This window comes from Meles meles, chromosome 16, assembly GCF_922984935.1.
Source record: "Meles meles chromosome 16, mMelMel3.1 paternal haplotype, whole genome shotgun sequence".
NCBI lineage: Eukaryota > Metazoa > Chordata > Mammalia > Carnivora > Mustelidae > Meles > Meles meles.
The window spans coordinates 69,459,983-69,476,704 of NC_060081.1; the positions used below are offsets into that span (position 1 = coordinate 69,459,983).

Genomic DNA, 16,722 nt, shown 5'->3' on the forward strand with positions numbered 1-16,722 from the left:
ATCCCATGAGATCTTTGCCTTCTGTGCTGCCCCTGGGGCCTAGAACTGTGGACTTGGTTCTGGTCGGGAGATATTTTCCCGGGAGGAGACACTCAGCCAAGCTTCTGATATGTCCACACTTCTGTTTCCTGCACCAGGCGAATACAACACGCACAACGGACCCTCCACGCCGGCGAAAGAGGGAGACGTGGACCGGCCGCCCCGGGCCTCCGACGGGAAGCTCCGAGGCCGCTCCAAGCGGAGCAGCGACCCCTCCCCAGCCGGGGACAGTGAGATCGAGGTAACTCCAGACTGCCTCTTGGGCTTGGGGAATGTAATCTCCACCTGTGGCCAGAACAGGAGTAGGGGGGTGGGCAGAGTTCTGTCCACACACACAGAGGAGAAAGGCCCTTTGGGTCCACAAAGCTCTGTAGCGGAGGAAAGGATGCTTGATGGGAAGGTAGAGAATTCTGTTGGCCAAAAGGAAGTACCGTTGACAGACCAGGCTAGGAAGAGTGACCCTGGAGATAGCAAACAACGTAAAACACCGGTTCTCAAGCAGAATCACCTGGAGGCCCGTGAACACCCAGGCGGCTGGGCCCCAACCCAGAGTTTCCAATTTGGTAGATTTAAGGGCGGGGTGGGGTGCCAAGTTCCCGGAACATGCTGATGCCGCAGGGTTGAGGACCACGCTTTGAGAGGCCCTGGCAAAGACACCAGTGGGCAGTGGGTTTCCCAGCTGGGTTAGAGGGCTCTTACCCTGGCTACCTAGGAGTGTCATCTGGGATGCTTTTTCAAATGCAGGTGCCCAGGCTCCATCGCACACAAATTAAATACACATTTCAAGGGGGTTCTTGGGGCACTAGCTCACAACCTGAGCTGTACCTTCGAATCTCCTGGGGAGCACTGAGAGCCTTCATTCTCAAGCTGCACCCCAGATCAGTGAAATCCAGTTCCTTGAAGGAGGGACGAAGGCATCAGCATTTTAAAACTCCCCAAGGGATTTCCATCGCGCAGCCCAGGCTGAGAACGGCTGGTCGAAGGGATGTGCCAATCTTTATTGTAATAAAGCAAGTGTAGGATTATTGGTCAAGCACTGACATTTTCCCAAACAAAAAAGAACCACAGAGAAGGGGGAGGGGTACTAGTGGGGACAGAGGCAAACGGATGCTCCAGAAAACAGACAGAAGCAACCGATCGACATCTAGGGAGGAAAAGTTGTCATCTTCATTAGTTCATATGTCTTCACCAAAGGCAGAAATACAGGAGGGCACATGTGTTGGCTTGAGTGCGCTCTGGGTATTTGGACAGTATCGGCAAAGTCTGGGTCCGTGCCAAGAGATCCAAAGGCATATCCCGTCTGTGTTCATAGCCCCGCACAGTGTGTGCTGGAACTATGAGGCTCAGCCCACAAACTCACATGGGCTGAGAAATGTCATTTTCATCATCTCCTTAATTAAAGTCGATGTAATTTTGACTCTGAGTCCCCATCCCATCAGGGTGATTAAGAAACCCCACCTTGGGTGCCTGGGTGACTCAGTAGGTTAAAGCCTCTGCCTTCGGCTCAGGTCATGGTCTCAGGGTCCTGGGATCCAGCCCTGCATCAGGCTCTCTGCTCAGCAGGGAACCTGCTTCCCTTCCTCTCTCTCTCTGCCTGCCTCTCTCCCTACTTGTGATCTCTTCTGTCAAATAAATAAATAAAATCTTTTTTAAAAAGAAGAAGAAGAAAGGAAGGAAGGAAGGAAGAAACCCCACCTCATTATTGGGGTCTCTTGCCCCCAGAATTATATGAGAATCTCAGAGCTCAATTGGTCTCAGAAGACAAAGAGCCTCTTGTGTCCAGGACTGGGATGGTGGCTGCTCCCTTCCCCGCTGTCAGTACCCACTATGGTCAAGGAGAGTCCGGCCAGGGTCTGGACTTCTGGGTTTCTGTGCCATATGCTGGGCGTAGAAATCCTTGTTGAAAATGGGAACCTTGGAGGATGAGATATAATCCTTCGGTTGTAAGCAACAGAAACCAGTTCTGGTTACTTAAGAAAATGGAATCTACAGAGAGGGAGCAACATGGAGAGAAAGTCATAAAACCAAAGCTAGAAAGAACAGTAGCAAACAGAGGCCGTGCTGAGCGATCTTGGGAACCTTGAGGAAGCTGCCCCCACCGGAGAGTAAGTGTGAGATGCCGGCTCCGCTCGACTCAGTGTCCGACGCCAAGGAGACAGCAGCCCTCTGGCCTGGCTCAGGCTTGCCCTTGATTGACAGTTCCACCGAGACAGCACAGAAGGGGAAAAGAAGACCAGAGTGCTCCTATCGGGCAGGGACGGATGCCGGGCGCCCCACAACAAATGCCAGCCCCAGGGCTTTTGAGACTTAGCCTGTGTTCACTAGTAGAGCTGTACTAGTTAGCCAGTGTTCACTGGGAGAGCTGTACTAGTTAGCCGGTGTTCACTGGGAGAGCTGTACGAATTAGCCGGTGTTCACTGGGACAGCTGTACTAGTTAGCCGGTGTTCACTGGGAGAGCTGTACTAGTTAGCCGATGTTCACTGGGAGAGCTGTACTAGTTAGCCAGTGTTCACTGGGAGAGCTGTACTAATTAGCTGGTGTTCACTGGGAGAGCTGTACTAGTTAGCCGGTGTTCACTGGCAGGGTTTTTAGTGCTTGTTTATGGCCAATGTCTGTTCCAGCTTTCTCAGAAGGTGTTAAATATTTTGAATGCTATGCTCATCTCCTTCCCTTGATCGGCCTCCTGAGGTAGACCAGCAGCCATCCTCACTGAGAGCTTGCCCCCCGCCCCCCCGGGGACCTGCCACAGAGCCAGCGTCCCCACTGCTCATGGGATGGCTCTCAGGCCAAGGGATTTGTTCTCACTTTTCCTCTAATTCTTGAAGGCCTCTCGTTCCAACACCAAGAAGACTTTACACCATCCCCTCAGCAGGATTAGGTCTTTGCAAAAGGCTGGAAGAAAATTCATTTGTCTCAAGTTGTCTTTGTTTTTTCTGCCTCCCCTGTTCCCGAGGATTTCCTGCAGCTTCGAGTGGCAGACCTAAGGAAATCACGGAAAGCAGCACATACATTAATGCCTTTTTTTTTCATTATTCAGTCACTTAACGTGGCTCCTGCTCTTGGTAGGGGTGGGGAGCGAGAGACATTTTCTGCTGAACTGAGAAGGCAGTGCGGGTGCGTGGAAGTCTAGGACTGCAGGGCTATTATCATTCTGGAAACCTCTGCTTCTGGATTCCAGAGGAAAGAACCGCTGGGCAAGAACAGTTGAAAAGGTGCAAGCTGTGTTTCACTTCCGTGCCTAATGTCAGCGTGGAGAGTTTGCCCTGGTCGCACCTCCTAAGTCTTCGGCCGTGTTGCTAATGACGGAAGCCCACGAGAGAGAAGTTATGCCGAGAAGTGGAAAGGAGAGAAATTCTGACTGTAGATTAGTTACAATCCCTCGACTGCAGGTGCCAGAAACCAACCTGAGCTAGCCTAAGTGAAAAAGCAGAAGTTATTTTAGGGATACCGAGATTCTCGTAGAACCCCAGGGCAGGGGACGGGGGAGTGTCATCAAGATCCTGGAACCAGGAGGTACACAGGGCAGGGAAGTGTGTTTACCCCTTCTCTCCCCCGCCGCGGCACAGCAAAGGTGCTAGAATCCCCGACCGACCATGGTGTCTTTTCAGCACAGGCACACCCTGGTTCCTGGGCTCCGCCCTCCTCCAGCCTCGCTCTGCCTCTGACTGAAACCAGGTCCTGGAAGTGTGTGGGGTGGTCTTTCCATCTTCCATCCCTCGCTTCCCTGGAGACTGGCCCTCCCCGTCCTTCAGAGCATGTGGCTGCCAGCAGCCACTCAAAGATGAGGAATGGCTTTCTAGGTTCCAATTTCAAGTTTCCAAGGAAAGACCTCTGACTCGGTTGGGATTAAGGGCTTTCCCTGGCCCAGACCATGGTGGGCTAAGGAGTAGGGTCGCCTGCAGAATAGCTACCAGGAACCTACCCACAGCAGATCTAGGGCAGGGGAGGCAGACAAACGTTCTTCTGAGGGAATGTAGTAGATCACTGAATGGCATCTGCATCCAATTTGAACATATTCACTGATTTTTTTAAATTCCCTTACCAAAATTTCTCAGTTTCACTGATCCAACTGAGTTAGTTCAGATAAACTAGGACTTAGCATTCTGAAACTCAGAAGCCCTCCTTAAAAAACTTTTTCTTTTTTTATCGTGACCCTTAATATGAACTACACTTACTACTGTGACCCAGTACATACACACCCATAACTATAACTAGACCCAAAAAGTCAGGAAATAACACTCAGATCTTCCAATTGCTTTGAAGACCCCTGCACTAACTGACCTTTTCCTCCTACAAACCACCCTTCCCTTTACTGTAAAAAGCATGGCAAAGGGCCATGTGTAAGTACAGCCGTTCACCTCCAGAGAAGTTTCCAGGGTGGCCCATTCAAGATGGCAGACTGAGTACGTGACTTTGGCCTCTGCCCCCAACACCAGCTACACATACAGTCAGTCAGGCCCCTTGCTCTTAAACACACTGGTCACCAGGAAAATGAGGAAAACCAACAATGGTGAAAAATAAGGCCAGGATAAGGTAATAGGACAAGTGAAGGGTAATTTAAGAAACAGGAATGTAGGAAAATTCTGATTGGTTTTCTTATAAGAATCCAAGGGAGCTCTTACATCCATAAAATAAGAAATGGAGGCCCTTGGGAAGGAAATAACTCAGAGACAAAGTAAGAGTCACTGGAAATTCTTAAAATGACAGAATCAGAAGTTTAATGGAAAGGTTGGGAGGAAATGTTTAAGAAACTTCCCAGAACACAGCTCAAAAAGACAAAATTATAGAGAATATATTTTTTTTAAGTATAAGCCTTATCCATCAAAAAAAAAAAAAAAAAGGTCTAATTTGACTGTTGGGAATTCCAGCAAGAGGAAACAGTGGAAAAGGTGGGAGGAAATCGTTTAAAAAAATAAGATTGAAAATGTGAGGTACTGAACAGTATGAATGCCAAAAGACCACACGTGGGTCTATCCTCATGGAACTTGAGGTTTGCAAAAAGAAAGATCTTAAAGTGTCCAAGAGGGGAAAAAAAGCAAAACCTACATAGGACTGAAGATCAGTGAGACATCACACTTCTCACCAGTCACACTGAGCATCAAGCTAATGGAGGAATGCTTTCCAACATCGAGAGGGCATTATTTTCCGATTGGAATTCTGTACCCAAAGGTACCATAGAGGAAAATCAAGATAGATCAGATATGTAGGAATTCTAGTTTCTAAGCACCCTTTCAGAAGAAGCAGCTTAAGGATGTACTCAGGTAAACAAAGAAGAAAAGCAAGAGAGAGGGGACCTGGATGGCTCTGTTGGTTAAGCATCCAACTCCTGGTTTCAGCTCAGGTCATGATCTCCTGTGCCTGGGATCAGGCCCCAAGATGGGCTGTATACTCAGAGTAGAGTTTGCTTATCCCTCTCCCTCCTCTTCTCCTCCTCTCCACTTGTACTCCTTCTCCCCTCACGCCTGTGTTCCCTTGCTCTCTCAAGTAAATAAAATCTTTTTTTTTAAAAAAAAAAAAGAAAGAAAGACAAGAAGACCTTGGGAGAGCCTTGGGATCAAGGAAACAGTGGATCTCGTCTGGAAATGCAGTAAAAGGACATCTCAAGATGCTACTAGCTCTGCAGCAAGCCAGAAGATGATCCAGTCCACACTGGAACATTCTGTCACTGAGGAGGAACATCTTTGATACAGAGGGTGTGGCTGAATTAAAGATTCTCATAAAGACACATCACTGAAAAAAAAAAAAGACACATCATTGGAAACAAGAAAAGAATTAAATCAATTAATAAACTCCTGCAAAAACAAAATGTTATTCCAGACTGGCATGGCTCCTATGTGAACAACCCGGGATATGGCATGATTTTAATTGAGAAGGAGCACAGGAAAGGATGTGACCTTCATGGGAGGAACGGTCTCCTGAAAGTGGTTCAGGGGTTAGGACACTGGACACGCAGAGAAGGAAGCGAAATCCCAGTAGTTTCCTTGCCTCTGCTGTGAAACGTAATCACAAGATGTGGGTGCTCGTTACTGGTCACCAACTTTGAAAGCCAACATCTAGACAGAGCATAGAAGATTGAAGTACAGCCCTGGAAGGAAGTTCATGAAGTGGTCTATCCTCTTTGGCGGTGGGAAAGGAAGGCTAACGCTGCTCAAATGAGAGTGAGGAGGAGGTTGGGGAGGGGATGGGGTCACCAACAGCCAGAGTCTTCCATGGCGGACGCACTGTTTCAGCCGGGGAGAGTGTCCAGAGTGGATGGTCTCAGAACTAGCGGGCCTCACATATGTGAAAAATGTAAAGTCCTAGAGAAATGAGCTAAACTCTCATCTTTTACATTACTCCGTCAAGAGCTATTATCTAAAGTTGGCAAACTGGTAAGTAAAGAAGGCATAAATATGTTGCAGAGGTAGACACCAGAATTACTAAAAACAGGAATATTGAGAAGTAGTTGGGCTTATGGTGAGCGGTGAAGGCAAAAAAGGTAGTACTTCATTTTTTCAAATGAGTTATATGATTTTTATTGTTGTTTTTGGCCTGAGCGCCTCCATTTTTGAGCTTTTATGTGGAAGGCAAGAACAGGCTTCTTGGTTCTGGCATCTCTGGGTTGATAGGAGCCCAAAATTGGCCATCAGAATACACTTTACACGGCTAAGGTTGGATGGGGGCCCAGTGACACATCAGTGAGTCACATGTTTTATAACTTAAAGATAATGTTTTTTAAGATTTCTTTCTCCTCCCGGGGAATTAATTTCTGCAGACATTAAGTCAGAAGCAAGCGAGTCCATTTGTCTCCATTCTCTTCCTCTCTTTCATCACAGCGTGTGTTCGTGTGGGATTTGGATGAGACGATAATTATTTTTCACTCCTTACTCACCGGGACTTTCGCATCCAGATACGGGAAGGTAGGAATCCATTTTGTCTCTTCTCTCTCTGTCTCTTTTTTTTAATGTTTCTTGGGTTTGTTTTTATTTTTTTCAACATGACGGTCTGTCCAGCTGGTTTGTCCTGGGAATTGTGGGGGCAGTTTATGAGGCGGCTTCTCCAACAAAAGCTGCCCCTCTAGGTCAGTCTGGGTTTGAGAGCTCCTATGGAATGTTCCCTCAACATGTGAAAATTTAATTAGCTTCCCCTTCTGTCGTCCCCCATGCCTTCCTTCCAACACATGAAGTGCTCACCGTTCACTTGATGGGATATAAGTTCAGAATCTTCGGCTGTCTCCCTCCTAAGAGGGTGAGGATACTTGGCAGCCAAAAACAGTAATCTTAGCTTAAAAAACGAGGTAAAGTATTTTTCTAGTTCCCTGTTGTTTGTCTTAGTGTCTCCGGCAGATGAATTCCATTTTCCTTCCGTTTTTCTGAGATGAGGGGGAGGCATCTTGTCCATTCCAGCGTGGACCTTTGCAACAGCTTTGCAAACGTATCGTGGACAAAGTGTATCAGCGAACCCTGCAGTTAAGATTTTGGGCAAATGTTATTGGCTGAGCGGTGGTGAATGGAAGAATCACTGAAACCACCTTCATAATGCAAAAGTGAACCCAGCTGCTCACACCCACAGCCTGCCGGTTCTCTGCATTCACCCCGTTGGCTTCCCAGCAAACCACATGTGGGGGCCGTCTCTTCGGGGAGACAGGTGGGGGTGGCGAGGCAAAGCTTTAGAGAACAGGCAAGCTGTCATCTCCGAGGCGAGCGACCTGTTGGCAGCTGCTTCCACGCATGGGTAGGAACCATGAGACTCACCAGCGCCTGGAAAATATTTCTGTTTCTGTTTAGAGCCCAGAAATATGATTTGACATCACCTCATGGCTTTTCCAGCTGCTCGTGTTTTTTATGGGGGTTATAACAAGCTGGATGTGTAATTAGCAAGATAGATTTATCATCTGCCATTATGTTGTAAAGAATATAAAAATGGTGTCGGTGGTGCAGAAATCTCTTGCCACGTAGGGACGCCGTTAATATGTCTAGCAGTGCCTGCGGGAAATCCGGCGTGCGATCTTGGATGGAGCACAGCTTCGGTAAAGGATGGCAGAGTCCAGAGCTGCTAAAAAGACCAGAGTGGACTTGGCAGCCATTGCAAAAAGTGGGGCCGTCCCAAAGGGGCTGCAGTAGTGAGTTACCTGCTAGTCTGGGTGTCTTAGGGCTTTTCTAACCACCCCGGTAAAGCCCCCACCCCCTAAAAAGCATGTCTTCCCCCTTTTTGCCTTTAGAGGTAGCCCATTCTGAGGTCCTACAGCTGCGTGCAACAGCTGGGCTCTCGGGGATTGTGTAAGGCTGTGTAATCTCGGGGATGGTCTTTGTGTCTGTGTCACCACCATTCCTGAAACCGAACTTTGGGCATCCTCAAGACAGGGACAAAGCCCAGGGCGCCTTTCTGAGCCCATGCCACCTGATCCTCTCTCCAGCCCTAATCCAACCACCTAATCCGAGCTGCCTCCACCGCCAGCTGGGGACCTTGCCCTTTCCAGCTGCCTACAGAGGGCTCATTCTACAACCCAGGCCCAGGGGAGTCATGTCACTTCCCTGCTGGAAAATGGTCACTGGCTTCCATGTGGACAAGCACGAATCCCAGCCTCCCAAGGCCCTTCATGGGCTTACTCCTGCCCCCCTCTGCAGCCCCGTTTCCCGCTACTCATGCTAAATTATTTTCTGTCCTCAAAGCTGGCCACATTCTCTTGCATCTCTGCTGGATTTCTCCCAGGACGCACCAGGTGTAGAGTGGGAAAGTGAGACGGGGGAGGGGAGGCGGCCAATACACGTTGCACAAAGAGTTAACCACTGCAGGTCCCTGGGGCCCCTGGGAGATTCCGTAGGACACACCTCCGAGTGGACCACAACGAGTGAGGTTGCTGGGATAGCTATTCCATCATAGGCTGAGGGCTTCTGCTGGATTATTCCCTCCCTGCACTTCTGGCCTGCCCCAAGAATGCCATAGAGCACAGTGCTCACAACTGAAAGCCTCTGCATGTACAGGAAGGGACACAGCTGAGGGCATATGGGAAACGGGCACACCAGAAGCCTCTGCTGTAATCTAGAATGTTCTAGCATGTTCTTTTACTAGATGACATCTTACTTTCAGTTCCCATTTTAAATGTAGCTTCCTTCAAGAGCACTTAGCTAACCACTCCCCTTTATCTAAATTGCAACTCTCGCTATTACTGTGTTTTTCATCTCTATTACGCACTCACCGTCTGTCTCCCTTCTAGGCTATGCGTACCATGAGGGCAGGGGCTGTGAACACTTTTTTACCTACCCAGCCAAACGGTGCCTGGGCCAGAATTGCTCAATAAATATTTGTTGCATGAGTAAGTCAGGACAATCCGCTGGAATGAGAGCTACATGATGACAGGCACATTTTTTGCCCTGTTTTGTTCATTGCTTTATTCCCAGTGCATAGAACAGTACCCCCCACTTAGAAGGCTTCAAATAAATATTTGTTGAAGGAAGGAAGGAAGGGAAATAGTATCAAAACAAAAAATGCCTAGCTGGTGGCCAACGACCAAATTCAGCCTGCAGACATTTTTGTTTGGCCCCTAGAGTGTTTGAAAAAATGTGAATTTGTCGCCAACATTTAAAAATCAGGAGATTGCAGAGACCAAAACAATCCAGATTTCCAGCTCTTCTTGAAAAATTAGAAAATCTGGCAATCCTACATTCCCATGTGGCAGCAATCAACAGGAGCTGAGTAGTTACTGACCTTGGGGTGGGGGGGTCCACTCTGCAGCCCAACCACAGCCCCCACTTGGCCTGTTTAACCCACTTATGGGAGCATCCTGGCCCCACTGGCATCTGAGTTCCAACTGTCCTAGAATTTCAGAACCACAGAAGGTCACTGTTGGAAGGACCTAGGAGACCACCATGCCCAAATAGTCTCCATAGTACAGAAGGAGAAACTGAGGCCCAGAGAAAGTAACATCACCCAGGAGAGAATGAGAGTCATATTTCAGGCTCACTTGCCTCCCCAGGAGCCCCCAGGATGCCCAGGGAGAATGGAGATGAGAAGCTCTTGGAGCATCCAAGTCCCCTGTGCCATATTTACTCCAATTCTAGAATTTACCACTTCCTCCTCCAGCTCTCCCCTAGGTGAGGAATGAGGTGTTTTTGTTTTTGTTTTTAATTTGCAAAAGCCAAGCACCCCGAGAGAGACCCACAATAACCATGGCTTATACAAGACCATTTATTTCTTCCTCGTAACGGCGCAGGTGTCAGCAGCTCGAGCTGGTAGGGCTGCTACACAGCACGAGGCACCGAGGCCCTACTTGTCCTCTGCCATCCCAGAACATCGCCCTCACTGGCAAGATAAAACCTAGCTCGCCCCCATGTGTATGTTCCAGTCAGTGGGAAGGGGGAACAAGAAAAAGAGAATTAACCCTTCTTTATTTTACTTTATTTTTATTTGTCCCCCGCTCTGTTAAGGGCTGGACTCAGAATCTGTATATAGCATTTCTGTTCACACCCCATTGGCTGAAACTTGATCATGTGATTGCTTGTAGCTGCAAGGGAGTCTGGGAAATGCCCCTTTGACATTCAGTCCAGTCACATGCCCCTTTGACATTCAGGAATTCTATAATTCTGGATGGAGAAAGAAAGAGTGGATATGGGAGGACAGCTAGCGTTTCCTAGCACAAAGTACCATCTACATCTAATAAGGGGAAGAACAATGAAAGAGGAAAATGTTGAGGAAAAAAATCCCAGAGGGCAATCATATTTGTAGGTCTAAAGCTCCAAAGAGAAATCTTGGCTACAGCAATGTACTTGGAAGTCAGAGAAGTATCAAGAACCCAGAGGAATAAGAGTATGGCCCCCCTTTTGCAGACAGAGTAACTGAGGCACAGGGAGGTGATATAGTCAGGGTATTCATTTTGTTTTGTTTTATTTTACTTTATTTTATTTTATTTTATTTTATTTATTTGACAGAGATCACAAGTAGGCAGAGAGGCAGGCAGACAGAGAGGGGGAGGCAGGCTCCCCGCCGAGCAGAGAGCCCGATACGGGGCTCGATCCCAGGACCCCGGGATCATGACCTGAGCCGAAGGCAGAGGCTTTGACCCACTGAGCCACCCAGGTGCCCCTTTTGTTTTATTTTATTGTGTTATGTTAGTCACCATATAGTACATCATTATTTTTTGATGTAGTGTTCCATGATTCATTGTTTGTGTATAACACCAGTGCTCCACGCAATACATGCCCTCCTTAGAACTAAAATACATGGCCTTGACTTTTGGCCCACAGCTCTTTATCTTTGCACATTTTCTAGAAGCTATAGCTATGTGAAGTTCATTATTAAAAACTGGTATCAAGCAGGAGTCAATTTGAAGCATAGAGTATGTAAGCTATAAAGATATTTATTGGATCACAGTAATTGAACAACTCAGAGGTAACTGGAATTCAGGTTGGGCTGGATCCAGGAGTACCAGCAGTGTTCTCAGGGCTTGGTCTTTCTGTATCCCTCAGCTGACTTTCTTCATATAGCAACTCCCTGTCAGCAATCCCAACTGAAAAAGAAGACCTACTTCTGGAATTCAAGCGCAGCTCCCAGGCTTGAATCTCATTGGCCCAGCCTCTGTGGCTCTGATTAGCCAGGTTAGATCAGGAGCCAATGCCCAGAGAGAGTAGAGGAGCCTATCAGCTCCATCCCAACTAAATGCACAGAATGGGGGAGGAATGTTTCCCAAAGGAAATTGAAATGCTCTTTCTAGAAGAGGGTGGGGACCATGGAGGTCCAGAATGGGTTCTGCAGGGCAAGAAACCCTGTACATCCATGCCAAGGCCCCCTGGCTCTTTGCTTGTGGCCACTACATTGAGCACTGTATAGAAAGCAGAAATCTTACCAACTGTGGTCCCAGCCAAAGGGGTAACTTGCTGTTTACTTAGGGAAATAAGACCAACAGAGCTAAAATGATTAAGGAATGATTCAAAACAGAGTGTTTGAATTTTCAAACAGAAACTGGGCAGTCTTCCTGTTCCCAATCAGAGGCATGTGCTGCTCAAGGCTGTCATCTCTCCACTTCCTTTCCATCTCTTCCTACCCAGTGCTCCGAGCCAGAGCTTCCCTCTTTGGTGGCTGTACCTCCCTCATCTTGCGGATCCATTAGAAATTCCCGGGAGGGCTGGAGCAGCCAGAAGTCACTGCCTCTTCCCTAACCTCTCCTCCTCCCACCTCACTCCCAGCAGTCCCTGAACTCCATTTTTTCCATCCTGGATCAGGCAAACGCAAGGTGGTCAGGAGTCTTTCTTTCCCTGTGGCCAGGAAAGGGCTCTAAGAGGGATTCATCAGCAGCCCCCCGCCCCCCCCTGCCCCGGGGTTCACAGTAGGTCGGCCCCGACTCCTCCCCTTGTGCCTTGCCTTCCAGCAGCTCAGCACCAATTGGAAACTCAACTCCAGGACCAGTTGTGTGTGTCTTTTTAATAACAGCTTTCTGGAGATAGAATCCATGTGCTCTACCTGGACGTTTCAGCCTGTGCGAATCACTGGTTTTTAGGATCTCAAGAGTTGTGCAACCATCACTACCATCTAACTTTAGGACATTGTCATCACCCCAAAAAGAAACCCCGTGTCCCTCAGCGGTCACCCCTTATTTCCCCCAGCCCCTGGCACTACTAGTCTACTTTTGGTCTCCATAGATTTGCCTTTTCTAGACAGTTCTTATCAAATAAATTCCACAGTACGTGGTCTTTTGTGACCAGCGTCTTTCACTTAGCGTCCTGTTTTCAAGATCCACCCATGCCGTAGTGGGTAGCAGGACTCCATCCCTTCTCATTGCTGTGTGATTCTCCCTTGTACGGACTGTACTGCATTTTGTCTGTCCCTTCGTGAGTTGAGGGACAGCCGGGCTTGGGGCTTTTATGAAAAATGGTGCTGCAAGCACCTGAGTATAACCTTTTGCAGGGACATATGTCTTCAGTTCTCTTAGAGATATACCCAGGAGTGGAATTGCTGGGTCCTATAGGAATTTTAGGCTTAACATTCTGACCAACTGCGGGAGTGTTTTTCAGAGTTGTAGCCCCATGTGTGTGTAAGGTTCCAGTTTCTCCACCTCCTCACCAACGCTTGTGCGTATCTTTTCGTGTATAGTCCGCCCAATCCGCGTGCAGTGGGATCTCCCAGTAGTTTTGATTTGTACGGCCTTAATGACTACTTACGTTGACAACGATGTTTTCCTGTGCTTATTGGCCACTTGTAGCCTCCTCTTTAGAGAAATAGCTATTCAGATCCTTTGCCCACTTCTCAATTCGTTTATGTCTTTTTCTTATTGGCTTTTAAGAGATTTTTATATATTCTGGATATATATATTCTAGAGATGTATAATTTATAAATATATATGATTATATATGATATGTATAATTATATGACATATATACACACACACACACACGATTTGCAACATTTTTGTGGATGGTGTTCTTAGAAGTATTTCAAGTATTTCAAGGGAGAGAGATTGAAATTAAATTTGAGAAGAGGCCTCATGAAGAAGCTGAATGTTGAATAAAGACTTAAAGGGGGTGCCGGGTGGCTCAGTCAGTTTAACGTCTGCCTTCAGCTCAGTCATGATCTCAGGGCCCTGGGATTGAGCTCCCCGTCCAGCTCCCTGCTCAGCAGGGAGTCTGATTCTCCCTCTGCCTCTCCTCACCATTCATGCTCTCTCTCTCTCCCAAATAAATAAACAAAATCTTAAAAAAAAAAAAAAAAGACTTAAAGGAAATAGAGGAACAGATAGATATCTGGTAGAAGAGCAACGGGAACAGCAAGTGCAAAGGCCCTGAGGCAGAAGTTTGCCTGGTGAGTTTTAGGGACAGCGAGGAAGTTGGAGCAGAGCAAGCAAGGATGAGAGTAATAACACGCCAGGCTTTTTCTCTGAAGTGAGAGTCATGGAGGCTGGGAGTAGAAGAAGGACAGGATCTGAATTCTATTTCTAAAGAATCCCTCTAGCTGCTCCCCTGGGGAGAGTAGAACACAGGGGAGCAAGGGTGGAAGCAGGGAGACCAGTGAGCAGGCTACTGCAACAGTTCAGCTGAAAGACGATGGTTGTTTGGACCAGGGTGGGAGAGGTGGAGCAGTGAGAAGTATGGCAACCTGGATATATTTTGAAGGAGGAACCAACCACAGATGAAGAACGCAACACGATTCCTCATTCTCCTGCACTGGGCTACAGAGATGTCCTATTTTCTGTCTAGGGTCTTCCTCTGAAGAGACCTGACCTATTCACCCCCTATTGCCAACTAGCAAATTCCTCTTGAACAAATTCTCCTATTTTTTGCACAGTGCGCTCTATGCCAAGTACTCTGCTGTGAGCACTATTATTTTTTAAGTTGGACCTCACATGCAGACGCTGAGTTATTCATACACTTTGTGCACGCAAAGCCCATCTCTTGTTTCACGGGGGTACAATGTGTGTTTCCCTTTAGGCCCATTTGGATCTTCCTCCTCCTCTCCCCATGTTTCAATGTGGTAGATTCTGTTTGTCTTTCTGTGACATTTGTACTGGGATTTTTTGCGTACATTTCTGTCACATCTGTAAACGGCATTGTTTAAATACCCCATGTTTCTCACTTCTTCCCTTCTGCTCTGTGGTTTTGGATCCTTCCACGTCACCATACAGCCAAAAGCAGTGTTCTGACTCAGTGGCTCTCAACTGGAGGTGACCTTGCCCCCAAGAGACATTTGGCAATGCCACAGCCATTTTGGGTTTTCACAACTTAGAGGGGTGCTCCTGGCATCTAGTGGCTGGAAGCCAGGGATGCTGGGGAAACATCCCGCAATGCACAGGCAGCCCCCCGCCCCACAGAGATTGATCTGACCCCAAACATCCATAGAGCTGCAGTTGAGAAACCCTGCCCCTAACCACTGCCCAGAATTCCATATTAACCTTCTCTGCCTTCCCCCCGAGGAGAACACCCAGGCTGCCCCACCTACCCAACCGCACAGACCACACTGTGACAAGCAACCTTCAGGGACTCTCGAGTTCTTTGGCATGTTCTGTCTCACTGCATCCCCACCACAAGCCTGTCAGGCATGGCTGCTCCTCTTACAACCATTTCTGGAGAAACTGATGCTCAGAGAGGTGGGGGGATTCAGCCGTAGTCGCCCATCTTGGACGGGATGAAAGCCAGGGTGCAGCCCACTGCTCCCAACCACGCATCTGAGCGGCATCCCCGGCGATCCACGTGAATGTTCTCAGGGTAAAAATGAAAAGCCACTGGGGTGAACTCTTCTACATGACCGTGAACTCCAAGGACGCACGGACTGGATCTGATGTGTTGATAGCTTCATCCCCTGGCACCCAGCCGTGCCCGGTACATCTGCTTGACAAATATTTGTTGAATAAACAAATCAATGACTAGCTTGCAGGCAGGGAGTTTTGAAGTGCGAGCGATTGCAGGCCCTGCAGAAGTGAGGTTCCGGGCGCCTGCCCTTGAGGGAACAGATGTCCGCACACATGACAAGACAGGGGCTTTGCAGCATCTCTCGGGGGCCAAGACGCTAGGTGCCAGCCTGGCCTGGCCTCACCCAGAGCCTGGCCCACAGCAGGGGCTCAGCGAAGGCCATGGAGTATTGTGCAAGGGGCCCGTCTAGGCAGGCTAGCAGCCAGGGACATTTTGGCAGGTGGGGGACCTGGGCTGGAGCCAGGTGACCCTTGATGCCTGCCTGAGCAGAGTCCTATCCAGGGTTTCTGTCCATGTGGCGCCTTTAGGGGGCCATGCCTTGCTGAATCCGAAAAGATTGAAGGTTTCAAACCGACAATGTAGGGCCAAATGTGGCCTAAAGACAGGTTTATTCTGGCCCCCTGGCAATTTTTGAAGCTCTCGATTCATTGCTGGTATTTTTTTATATCTCTTTTTTTAAAAAGATTTTATTTATTTTTTTTATTTGATGGAGAGAGAGAGAGACCATGAGCAGGGGGGAGGAGCAAGGGGAGAGGGAGAAGTAAGCTCCCTGCGCAGGGCTCGATCCCAGGACCCTGGGATCATGACCTGAGCTGAAGGCAGATGCTTAACCGGCTGAGCCACCCAGGCACCCTTTATCTCCTTTCTTTTGTTTTTTGTTTTTTTTTTTTTTTTGAGAGAGACCATATGCGTGTGGGGAGAGGGGCAGAGGGAGAGGGTGAAAAAGAATCCTGAGCGGGCTCCATGCCCAGCACAGAGCCCAACACGGGGCCAGTCCCATGACCCGGAGATCATGATCTGAGCCAAAACCGAGAGTCCAATGCTTAATCAACTGAGCCACCTGTGAACCTTGGCAGTATTTATAAATCTGGATATTTTACATAAAAATCTGGATGTCCCACGTCTCTTGAAAACTGGGGAGGTCTGGCAACAGCAAGCCTGAGCTTTCAAAGAGCGGGGACCTCTGACAGGATCTATGCCCTCAGGTGCCCCTCAGCCCCCTGGACAGTGGACTGTGGAGCTCTTCCCCTCCTTTGTCCCGGGAGACACTTACCTTTGTGACCCACCAATGCCAGGTTATTCCCGGAGTGTGTGGGATGTGTGGGGGCAGAGATTACTGGCCCCTGGTTCCCTCCAGGGGCCTTGAAGCTTTGTCAGTTCATTCTAAACGGTGCCTTTAGCATCCTCTCAGAAGCGCAGGCCGCCATCTTCTCGGAGCATCTGTCCAGGCACGCCGTCATGGCGGGGGTCTGTTCACTCAGAGTACTAAACCCCTGCCACCTGCCCCAGCTCCGCCTCCTCCAGCAG

The 16,722-nt window shown here is 48.4% G+C and overlaps 1 protein-coding gene across 1 annotated transcript in view; it reads left to right on the forward strand.

Moving 5' to 3' along the window:
* Positions 1 to 16,722, forward strand: part of EYA2 (EYA transcriptional coactivator and phosphatase 2) — a 273,594-nt gene that overhangs the window by 180,414 nt on the left and 76,458 nt on the right. Inside the window, exons 8-9 of the mRNA XM_045981144.1 lie at positions 138 to 280; positions 6,856 to 6,939. Of these exons, the coding sequence (XP_045837100.1) occupies positions 138 to 280; positions 6,856 to 6,939 (227 nt within the window). The remainder of the gene's footprint in view (positions 1 to 137; positions 281 to 6,855; positions 6,940 to 16,722) is intronic.